The sequence below is a fragment of the Cryptomeria japonica genome, chromosome 9 (assembly GCF_030272615.1).
Source record: "Cryptomeria japonica chromosome 9, Sugi_1.0, whole genome shotgun sequence".
In the NCBI taxonomy this organism is placed as follows: domain Eukaryota; kingdom Viridiplantae; phylum Streptophyta; class Pinopsida; order Cupressales; family Cupressaceae; genus Cryptomeria; species Cryptomeria japonica.
In genome coordinates, this window is record NC_081413.1 from 526,999,168 (window position 1) to 527,015,041 (window position 15,874).

Consider the following 15,874-nt stretch of genomic DNA (forward strand, 5'->3'; position numbering starts at 1 on the left):
ATGTTTTCATGTGTTGAACAATGCATCGAAAGACACATGGAAGATAAATTGGGTGCAACAAGTGGTGGTAGAAGCTAGAGAAATTCAGATGTTTATTGTTAACCATCACACCTCACTTGCTCTTTCCAAGACTTTTTCGAAGAAGGAATTCCTCAAGTCTATGGAGACAAGTTATGCCAATTATTTCATTTTTTAGAGACGATGCTTGAAGTGTAGGAGGCTTTACAATTGATGATGGTTAATATAGAGTAGAGTAGAGTAGATGGCCTATTGCAAACACCATTGAAGAAAAAAAGTATCAAACAAAAGATCTTTGATCTTGATTGGTGGTCCACTTTTTTGTAAGGAATTACCGATTTTTAATAACTTGCTGATTTTATAAATAAATTAGTTTCTGATGTTATTATTAAATTTCTGATTCTAAATTTCTAACTTGTCTTCTTTGAAATTTTTGTTTGTAGACATGTTTGCTCCTTCATCTCACCTATATTTTAGATGCCATTAGATATGTTGATATGGACTCTTCTAAGCTTGGAGAGATTTAGAGGACAAATGCTTGGGCTGATGAAGCAAACAATTTGTAATAAGGATTCTAATTTGGGATTATCAATAGCATATTAAGCCCATTGTGATGTGGTGATGAAACACTATGAACACTCGCTTCATTTGGCAGCCTTTGGTCTAAATCCCAAATGGTATGTGTAAAAGATTGGTAGGTTGCCTCCTTGTGATGATGAAGAGATGAAGGGTTAATGAAGGCCCTTCGAAAGATGTATTCAAGTGAGAAGTAGACTATACTCTGAACACTATGGCTTGTATTTACTAATCTTTGTGGTCCAACATTCAACAAACTAGAGGCAAAGATAGATAGCGCTACATTAGCTCAAATTGATCCTATTGGATGGTGGACATGGCACAATAAGGATAGATTAAAGTTGAGGATGCTTGCTATTCACCTCCTTTCACAAGTTGCCAACACCTCTGCTGCAGAGAGAAATTGGTCCACATACAATTTCATCCACTCTATCAGGAGGAATGGGCTTACCTCTAGATGAGAAAAGAAGATGGTGGCCATGCATAGTGCTCTGTGACTTCATGGCCATAGAAGATTCTAGTATTATGGTGGGATGTTGATATTGAAGACGCCACCTATATTGATGCAAAGACATGAGGGATTGGTTGGAGTTCCATTGGATGAGGTAGTGCCTCATAGTGATGGTGGCTCAAAGTCGAACTCTAATTTTGATGTAGTGTTAGCAAATGCCGATTAGGGACAGATCATACTTTTTATCGCTATGCTTTTTGTGACTGTCATTTTGTAGTTCAAACTTGCAGCCTTTGGTCATTTTGTTGTATTTTTTAATTTTATATTATATGCACATTGACAATGAATTGCAAGAGCAATTAAGTTTTGAATTTTGACATATATTAGTTTGCTTGATTCTCATGTGAAATCTCAACTCAACTCTAATGTTGTGTATTAAGGATTCTATATTGTATATGATGAATGCCTTATCAATCTTATCATATGAATATTTGAAATTTTCTTATATTTCAAAAACTTACCTAATTTTTATCTAGCTATCAATTGACATCCCCTAAAATGGCCTCTAAAAAATGTGTCCCCTTGTCATTTGCCATCCCTGTCCTAAACTTAGTGGAACATGGCTTTAATACATAGAAGACGCTTGTTTTGCATACAAATGATCACAATGTATAGAAAGGGAGATGAGTAGTGCGAATGCAATATAAATGTAAGAGAGATCAGAAACATTCTGTTTTCTATGTGATAAATTTTAATTCTTGAAAACATTTTTGTATTTGCAAATTGAAATTTTAATGAAGTCAAGTTGGCAAGTATATTAGTCTAGTTCTTTTGTTTTTTAATTCAGATTATTAGCCTCCACTCCAGTGTAACTACTTTGCAGCTGTATAATGGGCTCATTATGTAATGTCCCCTTCCAGCCAGTGATCACTCTTGGTGGAGAATAGCCTATTCAGGAGGCCTGTAGGCTATTTTTGGCAGAATTAGGGTTTCCATCTTCCAGGAGTATTTTGAGTGGGAAGCGGTTGGAGTCTGGGATTTCTGATTGTGGAGTTTTTCTGGGTTTTTCAAGAGTTTTCCGATAGTATGACATGCAACTTCATTTGACAACTCTTCAGTGGACTTACCCTTTTTAGTAAGTAACAGTTGATCCCGATTTGTGCCCTAATAGAGTTTTGAGTCACTTACTATTTTTAGTAAGTGTGGAAATTTTTAGGGTTTCAGTCTAGTCTGGCAGCACTGACTATTTTTGGCAGTTATGTGATGGCTCAGTGATTCAGGTCTATTTCTGGCAGGGATAGTTGAGTTCAGAATGCAGTTTAATGGACTTGGTCATTTATCATTAAAATGACTTAATATTTTTACGACATTTGTGTGCAAAATGCTTTATTAAATATTTATACTTTGTCCCAAGTTTAATATTCAATTATTAAATTGGACGACTTAGGAAAGAGGGAAAAATATTCTATTCATAAGATTTTATTATTTCTCCTAAGTCAAGGGTCGAAAATGGGAAAAGTATTTTGAAATGTTACTTGTGGACCTTGGACAAGTTTGAACTTGTCTAGGAGAGGAAAAAATACATCTTGGGTGGCCCTATGCTGGTGTAATGAAATGAAATGCAACGCTCATTTGGGTGAAATGAAATATCATGTAATGTGGGCGAATTTGGAGGCGTTGAATTTGAATTTCGATGAGTAAATGTTATAAATAAGAGCTTGGGCTCTCATTTGGATATCTTTTTTTGAAAACTTATACTGTTATGTTGTCGGATTGACTCCAGACTTCTTCGAGGGTGAAAACCTCCTAGGGATTTTTGCAGTTTCGAGTGTGAGACATCACTCCTAGCTGTGGTTCAATTTTGGATTGCTTGGTTTGATTCCTGTGGGTGGCGTTTGTTGGAGAGTTGAGTGTGTGGCATCTTCTTCCTCTGGAGGGCGCGATTTTTGGTGAAGAGTGTGGCTTTCATTGCTGGCCGTACTTACCTTGCAGGCCTTACTTTCATTGTAGACTGTACTTACCTTGCAGGCCGTACTTTCATTGCAGGCTGTACTGTCCTTGCAGGCTGTACCTTCCTTTGCTGGTTGTACCTTTTGGTGTTTGTTGTTGGACGTGTTTGGTGTGCTTTGTGTGGGAGATTTCAGTGATTCTGTGTTGAGTGATTTTGTTTTTTGGGTGTGTGCGAATCTCCTGTGTTGTTTGTGCTTCGTTGGTGTGGCTTTCCTTAGTTTGCTGTGGTTCGTTGTGGCAGATTGGTGGAGTTGCAGCAGGCTGTTCTCTGTGACAGCAGTTCGGTATTGTGGTTTTTACTCTCTTGCAAAGCTTTTCCTTGTTCTTGTGCTTCTCCTTCAGTTCTATGTTTGTAATAGCTTATATTTCATAGTAGTTGCCATTTTTCAGAATGATTCATTGTAAAGCTAAATGGTAGTACCATTAGCTATCACTGTTTGCATCTTATTTGTAATTCCCACTGCACAAGTGGAAGAGGATGGCTTGGCCGCCTTCTAAGTTTGTAATCAGGAAGTGAGTTCAGTCCTCCCGCTGAAATACTACGGTAGAGTTGATTTGTTGTAATAAGTCCAGCTGCTGAAATACTGCAGTTGAGTTGATTTTGTTTGTAACAAGTCCTTCTGCTGAAATATTGCGATAGAGTTGATTTGTTTGTGTGTTGGTGTTTCTCCTTGGCTGGTTTACCGCCAAATCTTCTGGTTCTCTATCCCGCTGAAAAGTGGAAGGGGCTGGCTTGCTGCCCAAATTTGTAATCAATTTCAGTTTTCAAACACCTAACGATCCCCACAACACTGTATGCTCTCACCCTCCCAGATTGGGCTCTCGGTGATCAGAAAGTGGAGGGTTACTTTCAGCAGTATTTGGTTTTCATTCCTAACCATAACAAGTGTTGTGTTGAATGTAATTGTGGGAAAAATTGGGAGAAAATTAAGGGGGATATTTCACATTAGCACAATCACTAGGAGATGTAGGCACATTCAAACGGAGAATGAAGGAGAGGCAGAGGGGCTGCCAATATTAGTCCATAGATGTTGATGATTTTAGTGCTTACACAAGTATAGGATTTGTCTGATACACATGCAATTTAAAAAAAAGAAGATTAAAATGAGCTATCATAAATATTCATTAATAATAAAAATGAAGTTGGTTGTCGTCACTATTCTCTGTTGTATGTGATAAATTTCCTTTCCAAATATGTTTTGCCCAAACATATAATCTCTTGCAACGTCTTGTTTTATAATTGAAAATTCCACTTTTGCAAGCTCTCCAAATTTTCTGCTACTTTCTTTCTTTGGATGACTGAGAATGACATTTGTGGGGTCTTTTGATCCATTAAGCCGAGAAAATTTCATTATAATTGTTTTGAAGTTTTCCTTTTGCTCTTTGTAGAGAGAGCTTCCACTGGGGTGTTAGCCTGTTGGATATCTAGGAACATCCTTTTTTCAATAGAGACCTCTTGAAGTAGGTATCCATCTCTTTTAGGATATTCTATCTCTAATAAGTGTACTTGTTCCTTAGTTGCGTACTGTTGTGACGTTTTCACACATTGCCCCATTGCAAATGGGGACCCCCACTTTTTCACCTTTTAGGGTAGATGTTTTGCTTAGATTGCCTTGGTTTAGTAATAATTTCCAAGTGTTTGCCTTTGCTAATGTGAGGGTGTAGGACCAAATGTGTTTAAAAATGTGAAATTGTTAAGTGTGATCTTAAATTTTGTCCGAGTTTGAAGTTGCAACAAGTTTTAAATTTGAGCGTAAATATGTCTAAGTGTATCTAAGTCGGTGATATTTTTTGTGCTTGAGCATTAAGAGGCCCTTTAGGAGTTGTTTTTTTGCTCCTAGGAGGTTAACGAAGTCAAAGTTGCAGTTTATCCCGATAGATCCCAATTTTCCTACTCAAAATCCATTTAAAATGATGAATGTCCCGATGCATAAATGATGAAATTTGATAAGTCTGGACATTTTTGGTGTGAAAATCATCAAAGTCCTGATGGAAAACATGAAGTTAAAGTCTGAAAGTGAGTTTTCGTGATGAAGGATGTTTTTCCCTGAGTTTTTAAGGCATAAATGAACTTTTTCCCGATGGGTCATGATTTTCCCCACTCATTTTCTTGATGAGGGGCGTTTTTCCCCAAATATCTTGAGAATTGTCTTGATGGACCATGTTTTTCCACTGGGAGGCCCAAAATTTGACTAAGTATCGGAAATTTTCCCGATGAGGTGCAAATTTTCCCAGGAATGAATGATGAATTTTGATGCAGACAAAATTCTTTGTTCTGATGGGGGTTGTTTTTCCCCAAGACCAATTTGTGAACAAAATCAAGGAAATGAATGCAGATGGTTGTCTTGATGGGGATCAAATTTCCCCAAAGTGGGATTTGTGGACGAAAATGAAAGAATTTGGTATCCAGATGACCCACATTTTTCCTCAAGGTGATTTTTTCTGGACAATGCAAGTAAAATGAGGCAATTTATGTTTCTTGATGGGGGTCGTTTTTCCCCAAATGGCCATTTGTGATGAGTTACAGAGAAATTTAATGCAAATTGTTATCCCAACATGGATCGATTTTTCCCTAGGTTGTATAAAGGCAAGTTTTATCTCACATTGCTTGTGTGGTGAAGTTTCAAGGTAAAAATGTGTTTAAGTATGCCCAGCCAGCATTAAAATAATATTATAAGTTGCTGATGTGATGGTTAAGTGGCTGATTGAAGGCAGATTGGAGGTCCCAGTTGGGCGATTTTTGCCCAAGTGTCACCATTGTTGAAGGAAGTTGCAGATTGGAAGGGCGATTTTGCCCAATCAGACCTAGGCACACCATTGGAGGAGTTACAACAAGTTAGGTGGCTGATTGTGCCACATTGAGCGATTTGAGGGTGTGGCGCCATTATTGGAGAGCCATGATTTTACATGTGGCTGGAAACTTCAGACTTTTGGGGCATTTCTTGGTCACCTTGCTTGGCACCATGGCTGGAAATCATGATAATTTCATTTAAGTGTTTGCTGGTCACCATTGTCTGAGAGTTTGATCTCCATTTTGGCCACCATTGCTGGACATTGATTGAGATATACATTTCCAGATCTGAAAACTACATTTCCAGCTAGGGCAATTTTATTTGGACACCATTTTTGGAGAGTTTGAGGCATTTTGTTTGGACACCATTGCTGGTGCAGGTCTGAAACTCCATTTTCAGAGTTGTCTTCAGACTGATTTTTCATTTCCAGCCACATAACAGTGCCGAGGCATGGCCATTTTCGATCTTGGAAGGGTGAAACAATTCAAGTGTGAGTGCATGATATGGCTGTGATCACTTCCAGCCACTTATATTCACCATTTTTTGAATATTTTCAGACATTGGAGGGCGTATTCAGACTTGTCCTCAGAAAACCAAACTTTGTTGCAACTCTGATCTGAAATTTGCCATTTTCTGAGCGTATTCAGACCTCCGAACTCAGAATTCAGACCTGAAACGTGTTGGGGCAGCCAAGATCATCCATTTTTGGGGTGTATTCAGATTTCAATATCAGAAAATCAGACTTTATTATACCATTTTTCAGTGTGTATTCAGACCTGGGTATACTTTTTGAGCTTTAAATCAGTCATTTTCTGAGCATACCAGGGTGTCTTCAGACTTGGTACTTAGAAAACCAAATCTGAGACAACTTTCCAGCACCTAAATCAACCATTTCCAAGGGCGTCCTCAGATTTTATACTCAGAAATCAAACTTGAGATTGCATCAAACATGCCATTTTCTGAGTTTACAAAGGTGTCTTCAGACTTATTTATTGGAATCAGACTTATCCTAAGTCTGAAAATCAAGTTTTCTGAGGACAAATTTTCCAGATTTTGATCAAATCTCTTGTATTTTCCAGAATTTGTGTTACCTAAGGCTGAATTTCTGATTTTCATGAGCTTACAGCTTTGAAAACTATTTGAAATTAGAACCTTAATCTATTCTGGAAAATTATTTGTGAGGACAAAGTAAGGAACAATGAAGTGTCTTGATGGATTTCGAATTTCCACTCCATCACATGGTGATTATCAGATAAAATTTTCAAGGACAACGAGTCCTGATGGGGGTCAGATTTCCACTTGAGGACAAAATTACAAAGGAAGGGGCAAATCAATTCAAACGAAGATCAATAACAAAGTAGTCCCTATTGGCATCAAATTTCCACCAAGTGAAGGAATGGACAAAGATAATGAAGATGTTTTAGGAATTGATCTGTCCTTATGATGATGGATTTCCCACCAAGGTTGAAATAAAGTTTATCACATAGGTGTTTAATTTAATATCTGTTTGTTTTGCAGGTTTGCTACAAGGAAGGAAATCATGATGATCAAGGTTTGATGTGAAAGAGGATTGCCCAAGGTAGGGAGGAGACTTGGCAAAGATATATTTCGATGAGGAAGATCAACACTTCAGGGATTGGAAGAGGATCTCAATACAAGGAATTCAAAGGCAAAGATGTGGACTAGATCAAACATGAAAAAGGCTTCACCTTGATGGTGAACAAATGAAGGAAAGCAAGTTCAAGATATGAGCCCAAAGGATTTCACATCAAGAAATTAGGAACCACATCAAGGAATTTCAAGGTCGAAGAACATTAAGGAGGAAATAGTTCAAGGAATTCCCTAACATACGGATGGAATGCAAAGTATTATAAGGAATTCCAAACATTATGATGAAGAAGAATGTTCAAGGCAAATTGATTAAGTCTACAAGGCAAATTGATTAAGTCTACAAGGCAAGTTGAGGTGGCATTGCAATCACCATTTGTTCAATCAAAGGGTACCAAGTCAACATTCATTCAAGGAGGGAACAAGTGACATGTGGCACTACATCAAATATTATTTATCTTACCTACCCTCATCTCTCATTGGTCAATGTAATGGTGGTTGTAACAAACCATAATTAGGGTTTCTATCTTTCGATCTTGGCCATTGATCTTGAATCGATTTGAGCCTTTAATTGTAATGAGCTATCTATATAAAGCTCAATGCTCTCATTTGTAAAGTTTAGAACAATAGAAGAATAGCTAGTAGTAGAAGAGTAGTTGCTAGAAGTTAGAGGAGTATAGTAGGAGAAGAAGAAATTGTTGCAAAGACTTGTAAATGAATATACTCTTTTCATTGAAGATATGGTGAAATGTGTTGTTCAACAAGTTGCATGGTTTTTGCTTTCATGTTGATTAGATGAATGAAAGATTTTGTGGATGATTAGTGGTGAAATTCGTTTAATCCATACCGCTAGCTTCTTTGTGATAACCCCGCGCTAGCACCTGATGTAAAGTATGGATCAAGTAAATAAGATTATTGTAAATAGAGAAAATACATTTAATATAAGTATTATATTATAGAGGAAATACATTATTTAAAATGTCAATGTTTAATATACACATATAATAAAAGAAGTATTATATTATTATTTTAAATGAGGGAAGTATTATATTATTATTTTAAATATATATAACAATGAAGGAAGTATTATATTTAATATATATTAAAAAGAGCAAACCTTAATATATTATTATATATTTAAAAACTAAAAGGCAAACACTAATAAACCCCCCCCGATTCCCCCGCACCAAGAGGTGCGACGGTAATCAATTACCACCGCAACCCTTGGTGCGGAAGGAGGTCGTGAAGGGTCACAGCCCTTCACGAGGCTCTAAAAGGAAGCAGCCACTGCAAGGGAAGGAGGAAGCAGGACGGGGAGAGCAATCAGGAGCAAACCTTCCTGGACAGCAGGTAAGAGGTAAGGTAGGATATAATAGGATTAATTAGTATATTAGTGCAGATTAATATATTAATATATATTTCACTGAGCATTAATTAAGTGTGATAACTAATATATGTTAACATTAACTAATGTATGTTTCATTAAGCATTAAATTAAATATGATAATTAAGATGTTAAAATTAAGTAATGTATATTTCATTGAACATTGGTAAGAATATATAAAGGTTAAAACATATGTGCATTAAGGAAGGTAATTAATTAATATACTAATCTGCACATAGGGAATGATTAAGGAATAAAGATGTTATCAAGGAAGGTGTAATGCATATGTCAACAATGGTAGGATACATTTAATATGTATATATGTTAAAGAACACAATAGGAATATATGTTAACGTAAAATGAAGATTAGGAAATAAAATAGGACTAAATCATCAAATGCATTATAAATACAAATGTATACCCATGTTGGAGACTATAGGGAGGAAACTCCATTAGTCTAAGGAAGGGATTATGAAATCCCTAGGGCAGTATATATACTGATTATTAATATGCATATGTAGGGCTTGGTTGATTAAGTTCAACCAAAAGGAGTTGGATCTGGTCGGTCCACTCCGAGGACTTGGGTGATGGGATGCATCACCCAAGGCAAGGAATGACACATGGTCTTCCTTGGAGGGCTTGGGCGTAATAGGTTACACCCAAGACAGGAATCGAGATAACCTTCGATTTCCTGGAGGGCTTGGATGTAAGGAATTACATTCAAGGCAGGAGTCGAATTCACCTTCGACTTCTTGGAGGGCTTGGAACCAAGATGGGTTCCAAGAAGGCGAGCTTCACGGCTGCCTAAGGACATACTTTGTATGGCATTCGTATCCTTTTTATTAGATTAAAATTATGATTATGTTAATTAAGTGTTTTAAATTTCGATTGCAATTTAAATTACATATATATATAAATGTCTATTGTATTCTAACAGTCTGTTTTGCAGGATAGTGATCCCTGCCTAGTAGGGACATTACATTCTTGCTGATTGTAAGTTTGCTTGCGCGGTCAACTGGAATTTAATGCGAACTTAACTTCAATTATGGCCCGTCTGTTGGTATGCATTGCCTTGATGGTATTGATGTTGATGGTAATAATTTGAACATCATACATTTGCCTTAGAAGATTGCACTAGCTTTGTGGAGTTGTTCAATGATGTCAAAGCAAAGTCTAGTAGAATCTCACCAAGTCATCTACTACATCCTACATTCCTAGGATTAGATTAGACTCTCTAAACCCTTTCCTTTTGTTCTTTCTTTGTTAGATGAGTTAGTCCCATGTTCCAACAACATCTAAGTATTCAAGTATTCATGTACAACGTAAGTCCCTTTGTAATTCCAGCATTATCACATCAAACCATTGAGCTTATCCACACGTCAAGAGCTGACATTTCCTAACCTTGGAGTTGTCTCATCTGATCGCGAAGCATAGCATTTGAGAGACTTTGTTCAAGAGAGGTTAAGATACCTTGCTATTTTATTCCGTGTTCGATCGTGCATAGAAAACACATCAACACGCACCCTTGGATAAGTTAGATTTTCAGACATAATGGGGATGGAGTGTTATCCAAACTGGGCCATGTTGTTATTCTAAGTTGTTGATTGGGGTTTGGGTTCAGCAGTTTCGCTGATTTTTTAACTTGGGTTTTGCTGTTCCCAATTGTTCTACACAAAGACACACACACAAGTAAAAAATTTTAAAAAGAAACAAAGAGAACCTTAATCTAACCTAAACTTATTCTAAAAAGTGACTATTTAATCACTAACAACATAGAAAACAAAAGAAAAACTCAAACTGAATTCCTACCATTCATTCTTCACTTGCCTGGCCTATCTATCAACCTAGAGCAATACATAGAAATAGAACTTTGGGTGAGGGATCTCTGCCTCGTACAAACCTGGTTGGATATCGCCAAGGTACTCCAAGATCCTGATAACATTGGTTTATTATATTAATGGTTTACAAAGTACATGATTTATGGTACACATGACTAGGCAATAAATTAATTGAATAAATTTGCTTCCCCTTGTGTAAAAGTTTACCCACATAAATAGAGACATCTATGATCGTGAAAAAGGTTATAGATAATTTAGTTATGGATTGCTTCCATTGAGTATATCAATGTAGAAGTTTTATATCTCATAGAAGTGAGATGCCTTGAAGTAATAACTTAAGGAATATTTTATTGTTTAACCATACTTTAAGGGTATTTCCATTTCTCCTTCTATTACCGAATATATTAAACATTAGAGCTAATTATCTCTTATACATCTCTTGTGCATAAAGTTGTGTTTTGCAATAATTTTGGATGTTTGAAGTGTAACATTGCTAGTAGTGATTTTGGCAAAAGTGGGCGAGGAGTTTTGAAGGTATGAAATTATTATACTGAATTTTTAAGAGAAAAGTCTGAATTGCAAGTTTTTCATCTGTCACAGGGGCCACTCTGAGGTGAATCTTATGTCATTAGAATGTACTATTCAATAGTTTTTTGTAAAGTGGTTACACTAGTATATTTGAGCAATATCGAGGGAGATATGGTCATGCAGAGTTGACCATATGAACATGCTTTTTATGGATTTTTGAGATGTAAAATTCAAATAAGAAATCATATCTTTCAATCCGGTTAAGAAAATCAAACATGATATCTTGCACTGTGAAGTAATTTTCAGATCTACTTGCCTACCCATTTGTTGTGTTCTGAGTTGTGAAAGGAAGAAGATATCTTGAAGGCATGTTTTCTTGGAACCCTAATCTCATTTTAATTAAAATGAGAATCGTGGATGTAACTGATTTTTCTGAATATTGATGTTAGAGATTGGTTAAAAAGAGATAAAGATGGATTTAAGTATATGGATGATTGTATGGTTTCAACTTTCAAGTTTAAATTTTTCTACTTGCCTACCCATTTGTTATGTTCTGAGTTGTGAAAGGAAGAAGATATCTTGAAGGCATGTTTTCTTGGAACCCTAATCTCATTTTAATTAAAATGAGAATCGTGGATGTAACTGATTTTTCTGAATATCGATGTTAGAGATTGGTTAAAAAGAGATAAAGATGGATTTAAGTATATGGATGATTGTATGCTTTCAACTTTCAAGTTTAAATATATATCTTGAGAATGAAGCATGGCATTGATGATTTGGGCTAATGGTAAGAAAATGTAACAGAGAAGAAGTTGAGTATTCTTTCTTAAAGGAATGAAAACATAATTGATTGAAGTTGAAAAGATATCAAGAATGTCTCAAGGAAGAGTTGGAAAATAAACATGTAGAGTTAGACAGCCTGAAGGATAAAATTTAGTCTCTTGTCGTAGAGTTGATCAAATTAAAAGAAGATTACAACGACAATCAGAAAGAGAGAAGGTTGGGACTCAAAATTCGTCGTGATTTTCTCAAGGGAATTTACAGTTTCTATTTCCATTTCTATTTCCGAGAATATTGAAAATTAGGGCAAGAAGCCTTATCATACATCTCATGGTGTCTGTTTTGCAATAATTGAACTGTATATTGGATGTTTGGAGTGCTTGGTAGGTGTCTCTAAGTTCCAATGGTTTTGGGTAAAAAATAACATAATTTTTGACAAAACTCAGTCTTATGAATAAAATAATTTTTTTTTGTTGGGTTTGGGCTCATTTATCTATTAGCATGAACAGCCTTAATCTTAAAGACCAAATGACTCAGACAGGAAGCACTATAATGTTAGTTACTGACTTTTCAATGTTCATACACTTTGGACTAAAAGGTACTGATTTGAATTGAAGTCTGCACTGACATAGACCAAACTTTCTGTTTGAATTAAAGTTAAATGTAATCATAGCATGTAGATATTGATCATAGATTACATGTGTGTGTATGTATTTGATATAATGAATTTCAATCCTCCATTCGATGATTTGTGGAAGGAAAGGAAGAGATAATGTAGTTTGTTGGTTGAAACTTGAAACAAATTGAACTATTTAGCTTGAACTGGGAAATTGAATAGAATATAAAGGAGTTTGTCATGTTCAGTTGCTAGTCAGAAGTGTTGCCATTTTGACATAACAAAACTGTTTTAGGTTCAGTATGGCCAGGCAGTTGTAGTGCTCTAATATTAATTGAACATATTGAAGTAGTCTTATTCAGTGGCTTCCTTGGATTTGTTATAAATATATTTAGATTTGACATACATTATATTGGAGAGAATGGAGAGAGGCTATAATCTTAACAGCCTTCTTGTAGAGGAATATGTGCTTTTTAATTTTAGAACTAGCTTATTTTTTAATGGATTTGTCAAATGCAAATACAATGTAGGCATCTAATTGATGCTTTTTATCGCAGATTGGGCATACTTGAGGTAGATTATTTAAATTAAATACTCAACACAATATGGCTTGTTGGTAATATAAGTCTGTAAATGGATCTATTTTAAATTGCAAAAACTAGCCTTTCCTTAGTCCAAACATACTAATGGCAGGAAATGCACTAAAAATATTCTTGCAGGAAAGAATTTATCAGGTTGTTCAAAAGTGGTTATGTTGAATCAATTTGAATTCATCAGCATGTATTGATTTGTCTTAGTACTGTTTGCTTGCATGCTAATCAGGAATCTGAGTGGTTGAGGATTGCATTACATAAATGGCTGGATGATGAATATTGTCCTGAGATTGCTAATGAAGAGATCAGTAAGCGTTGTTCAAGAGTCTATTACCATTGTTTGATGGAGAAGCAAGCAGATATAGGTGAGATTTTGTTGCAAATGGTAAGAGACTTGGAAACTTTCTCTTTTAAAGAAAGCTTTCACGGAGCATTTTCTTCAGCCAATGCTGCAATCCACCTCATAACTACGAGGATGCAAGTCATGGAAGATACTCAAAAGAAAAGTATAGAATAGTTGCTTAATTAATCTATTTAAAAAAACTAAGATTATAAGAATTACTGTTTTGTATGAGTAAAAATATTATAATATATGTTATTTTTTTTAATTTTTTAAATTAGGCTTTTAAAAACTAACTGGGGAATCCAAGTTTTGTTAAAAAAATAGCTACTACATGTACAGATTTTTAGAAAATTTCAGTTTTTTTCTATGGCTAATTGTTTGTTTAAAAATGATATGCTCAAAATATGTGAATTTTTTTCTTTTTCTTTTTCTAGAAAAAGCACAAACTTTCTAGAGATAATAAGGTAGCACAAATTTTCCAAAGATAATAACATGCTCATAACAGTTTAAAAGTTTTGGGACTTATTGAATGTTTCAGCCTATCGTGCCATAAATGTGATTGAGAATCATGATCATTCAATTGTGTAAAGGTAGAAAGGAGGAGTTTCATCTGTCCTGAACTTCATTGATTGGGGATATTCAGGATGGAAGATTATGAATTGCCTCTGAAAAAATGTTGTAGAAGTTATGTTTAACTTGGAAAAATTAGTGAACTTTTTAACCCAGGTAAAATTTAGGTCCTCATCATGGAATGTAATTCCTTTTGACTTAAGATCATTATGACAAGGACTTGTTATGATTCCAAATATGATGTATGGGTTAAATATGTGGGTCTAGTTGATGTCCAATGGTATTTCTTGTAGGCTGTCAAATCAAATTGGATGGAAACTTGATCAAATGGACACAAGACACATAAAAATTACATGATCTTGTTTTTGTAAGACTCTTGAGGGAGATGTCTGGGACAAGGACTCTGTTGTTATGTTTTTTCATTCCTTTGTTCATGACAGTTAATCAAAGGATTTCACATCCAGCTTCCATTACCACAATTTAGTTGTGCACATTTAACTTTTTGTTAATTGTAAAATTCATATTTTGCATCATGTTTTATATGGTTAAACTTATGGAGAATATATCATGTGGGCTTTGATTATTTATCATGAACACGTTAGTATATTCCAACCCAAGAATAACGTTGTGGGAGCCGTCATATCAAGCTCTGTAGATTATAGTGGCCACTTCTAATCTATGTGAGCAACTTGTGGAAGATATTAGAGTGTCTTGCAAAACAAACAAGTATATTGGAACTTGCTTTAAGACAAAGTGCATTCATTTTTTGTAGAGCAAGCTTTTTCAGTTTTAAATTAAATTTTGAATAATTTGCAGAGCTCTTCCCAAATTGAGTTGATAAGCATACCCTCTTTTTCAGTTTTAAATTAAATTTTGAATAATTTGCAGAGCTCTTCCCAAATTGTGTTGATAAGCATACCCTTTACAAAAAAAACATACAATAAGTAATTTGTGTAAATATAAGTGGTTAGCTTTTTTTTCAAATATAAATTGTTCAAGTCTAGGATATAAATTTTGAGCTAGAATAATGGGAATCAATAATTTCATGAAACATGCCATTCTATTACATCTTGTCATTTAACTCAACACGTTCATTTTACCTAGTTTTTCAAAATTTCACTTAATGTTTGTCCTTGTTCTTACCATTGAGCTTTTTTGTTTTGTTTATTAGTATTTATTTACAAGAATGGAGGCGGTGGGGAGAGATTTTGCACTTTGATCTCAAGGTTTATATCTATTTAAAACGAACACTATGGAGTTTTCTCCATAATGATGTAAGATGGTATTGCAATTCATATGCAATGACCATAGAATTGCAAGGGTAATGGGCTTATGAGATGTAGCATATCATTTGAAGTAATTGGCACAAGAGGCATGGCATAGTTCTAAATTTTAAAGTAGAGATATAAGAACATCTTTCATTAAGCTATGCAACTATGTAATAGTATGCAGAGAATTCATAAGTAGTACACATTCTATTTGATATAATCTTTGTATTTTGTTTATTGTGTGGATTTAGATTAGTAAGGTATGGGATTTGGAAGGATTAGAGGATTTTGATTTTAGGTTTCTTTTTCTTGGCTTCCAACATTTGTAACCATGAAGATGGGGTGAAATCATAGATGTGCCAAAATAAGATGAGGATGGCATTGGAACACTAGAAGCCTTTAAACATATGGGCCATAGTAATTTATACTACTAACAAACTATTTCACAAAATCAAATGTGAACCCTTCAAGTAAATAACACAAGGTTTAGAAATGATTG

At 35.1% G+C, this 15,874-nt stretch overlaps 1 protein-coding gene across 3 annotated transcripts in view; it reads left to right on the forward strand.

The window, feature by feature from the left end:
- Positions 1-15,611, forward strand: part of LOC131077049 (uncharacterized) — a 63,391-nt gene extending 47,780 nt beyond the window's left edge. The window contains exons 2-3 of one of the 3 annotated variants that reach the window (XM_059211357.1): positions 13,424-13,559; positions 15,279-15,611. In XM_059211357.1, coding sequence (XP_059067340.1) covers positions 13,424-13,559; positions 15,279-15,349 — 207 coding nt within the window. In that variant the 3' untranslated portion in view covers positions 15,350-15,611. Of the gene's footprint in view, positions 1-13,423; positions 13,912-14,075; positions 14,141-15,278 lie in introns of those variants that run through there. The other 2 variants (XM_059211358.1, XM_058014416.2) reach the window with 2 other exon arrangements.
- Positions 15,612-15,874: the final 263 nt, after the last annotated feature.